Raw genomic sequence first — 3409 nt, 5'->3', positions numbered from 1 at the left:
GGAGATAGCAGATCTCTATTTCTGCTCAACGTGTAATTGAAAAATCTAGAGTGGGGGCTCATTTCTGCCTCTGAGCCACCCTGAATTTAAATGCACCACTATGAATTATGAAACGGCCTTCCACATTTTACATTTGCTGCTTAGCATGCTAAACTTGGTCGAGTTTTGGAGTACACTCAGGGCTAGTCTTATTCCAATGATTGGGATATATAGAGTTGAGGTAATATGATAAATTGAAAACACATTTATTTCACATTTATTGCAGCCATGGCTTTAAAAGGACAAGAAGATTATATTTATCTTTTCAAGGATTCCGCACATCCCGTGGATTTTCTTGATGCGTTCAGAACATTTTATTTGGATGGATTGTTTACTGATATTACCCTTCAGTGCCCTTCCGGCATAATCTTTCATTGTCACCGAGCTGTTTTAGCTGCTTGCAGCAATTATTTTAAGGCAATGTTCACAGCTGACATGAAAGAAAAATTTAAAAATAAAATAAAGCTCTCTGGCATCCATCATGATATCCTGGAAGGCCTTGTTAATTATGCATATACTTCTCAGATTGAAATAACTAAAAGAAATGTTCAAAGCCTCCTTGAAGCAGCAGATCTACTCCAATTCCTTTCAGTAAAGAAGGCGTGTGAGCAGTTCTTGGTGAGACACCTGGATATTGATAATTGCATTGGAATGCACTCCTTTGCAGAATTTCACGTGTGTCCAGAGCTAGAGAAGGAATCGCGAAGAATTCTGTGTTCAAGGTTTAAGGAAGTCTGGCAACAAGAAGAGTTTCTGGAAATCAGCCTCGAGAAGTTCCTTTTTATCTTATCCAGAAAAAATCTCAGTGTTTGGAAAGAAGAAGCTATCATAGAGCCAGTGATTAAGTGGACAGCTCATGATGTGGAAAATCGAATCGAATGCCTCTACAATCTACTAAGCTATATCAACATAGACATAGATCCAATGTATTTAAAAACAGCATTAGGCCTTCAAAGACGCTGCTTACTAACAGAAAACAAGATACGCTCTCTAATATACAGTGCCTTGAATCCTATGCATAAAGAGATTTCCCATCGGTCCACAGCCACAATGTATATCATTGGAGGCTATTACTGGCATCCTTTATCAGAGGTTCACATATGGGATCCTTTGACCAATGTTTGGATTCAGGGAGCAGAAATACCAGATTACACCAGAGAGAGCTATGGTGTTACATGCTTAGGACCCCACATTTATGTGACTGGAGGCTATAGGACAGATAACATAGAAGCTCTGGACACAGTGTGGATCTACAACAGTGAGAGTGATGAGTGGATGGAAGGTTTGCCAATGCTCAACGCCAGGTATTACCACTGTGCAGTCACCTTGGGTGGCTGCGTCTATGCGCTGGGTGGTTACAGAAAAGGAGCTCCTGCAGAGGAGGCCGAGTTCTATGATCCGCTAAAGGAGAAATGGATTCCTATTGCAAACATGATCAAAGGTATGTGTGGACTTTGTTTATTCTGTGTTTTTTAGATGTCTAGGTTGGACAGTGTTCTGGGTAAAAACAGCATAGCACAGTCCTTAACTTGTTTGAGAGTTATTTAATTGAAGTGTACTAGAAAAGAAATATAAGGAAAAAGAAATGTCAGAAAACAGGATAATTCATTCTGTTTATATATACCTTACCCTAAGTATCTTGCTTCATGTCTTCAGAATTTTGTTGTAGACCAAATTTTGTTGTAGACAACTATGTATTTCAAGCTGATTTTGAACTCGTTGTGTAGCCCAGGCTATCCTTGAACTCATGAAGATCCCCTTGCCTCAGTCTTCTGAGTGCCGGGGTTATAAGCATGTACCACCATGCCCAGCCAAGTCTTCAGAATTTATACTTGAATTGGAGGCTACATGAAGAAACAGAGCTGGGGAGTTTTATTAATTCATGTTTTAGGGGTTTTAAAAGACTTGTTCTTGAAATCATGCCCTTCTCAATTCTGCTTTTTAATATTTAATGTTTTTTTCTTCTCAAAATATACCGGTCATCTGCCAAAATGTCCTTCGTTAAAACCCTGGAATGTTTGGTCCCTACAGGATATTAAAAAAAAGCAAAATGTCCTAAGAACTGAAGGCAAAAAATCCTCTGCTCTGTGTGACACAGGATTGTCTCAGAATAAAGGCGAGGAGCAGATCCCACAGATCTGGCCCACAGAGCCAGGTACACTACTGGGTCTCAGTATCTTTCTGATAAACACTTTTCTGCTGTGTTTGGTCATGTACAATCCCTGTTCTCCTTCCCTGCCACTGGAGAAAAAGATAAACTGTAATGGATTTTGATTCCATTACATTTATTCATTGCTGCTGGGGCGTCCCAAAACAGCTGGCAGGTTGTTACCAAACTTGTTTCATTTTGTCCCAAATGTTTCTTCCCAGGCCTTGCTGTTTCTTTTTTTAATGCTGGTGAGGGTGTGGGAATTTGACCTGGTCTGGAAATCTGACCTGGAGTGATCCTTGGAGGACAAGCAGGAAGCTTGAGGGGCGGAATGCTCTTGTGGTCAGGCGGCCACGCTGCATCTGCAGCTCCCTTTCCTGGGTCCAAGTCCCCACCTTCCACTTACTGGGGAGCTTGGGAAAATTGTTCAGTCTCTTTGGGCCCCAGTTTTGCAGTCTGCATGATGGGCATGAAGCAGTATATAGTTCAGGATCATGGGAGGATTAAGTGAATTTATGCTTGTGGAGAGTCAGGAAGAGTAAATGATGTTAGGTCTGATTGTCATGGATGTCACTATTGCAGAAATATCATTCACATAAATCAGGACCATTCCATGTCCACAGGTACAGCAGTAGTTGGTAGGGTGGGCGACCTTAGCCTAAAGCCCACTATAGTTGACTGGTTATGTTTTTGCTTTGTCCTGACCTTGACCACCACTTAACTATTTTCATTGTGGTCCTGACTCCTATCCTACAAAAGAAACAAGAAAAGTTCAATTATTATAGCAGCAACTGCAAACATGGGTATGTTTCCCTTCGTTTTTTAAAATTAATTCAGGGTCTACAGAGTCTCACTAAGTAGATCAGACTCGTAGTGATTCTCCTGTTTTCAGCCTCCCAATCTCTGGAATTAGCAGGTGTGCACCACCACACCCGGTCTCAGTCACCATCTCAGTGCGCCCTGGGGGCAGGGCCAGCATGGCACACTGGAGATTGAACCTAGGCCACTGCACTCTGCCTAAGCAGGTGCTTTAGTTCACTGAGCTATCTGGCTGGCCCTTTTGCTTTGTTTCTTATTGATGAGATAACAGGTTCAACAGTTCAGAATAGGGCTGGGGAGATAGCTCTGTAGTCCAAGTGCCTACCTGGCAAGTGCAAGGACCTAGGTTCAATCCCTGGTACTGCTCCAACCCAGGCACTAAATCCGAGCGAGGTGACTCAC

At 42.1% G+C, this 3409-nt stretch overlaps 1 protein-coding gene across 1 annotated transcript in view; it reads left to right on the top strand.

Moving 5' to 3' along the window:
* The first annotated feature begins 265 nt into the window (after positions 1-265).
* The window catches only part of LOC101570562 (kelch-like protein 23), a 23935-nt gene continuing 20791 nt past the window's right edge, over positions 266-3409 (top strand). Inside the window, exon 1 of the mRNA XM_004634772.3 lies at positions 266-1480. Coding sequence (XP_004634829.1) covers positions 268-1480 — 1213 coding nt within the window. The 5' untranslated portion in view covers positions 266-267. The remainder of the gene's footprint in view (positions 1481-3409) is intronic.

This window comes from Octodon degus, unplaced genomic scaffold, assembly GCF_000260255.1.
Source record: "Octodon degus isolate 3935 unplaced genomic scaffold, OctDeg1.0 scaffold00065, whole genome shotgun sequence".
NCBI classification, from domain to species: domain Eukaryota; kingdom Metazoa; phylum Chordata; class Mammalia; order Rodentia; family Octodontidae; genus Octodon; species Octodon degus.
Note: the sequence above shows the minus strand (reverse complement) of the source record. Positions and strands in the feature narration are given on the sequence as shown.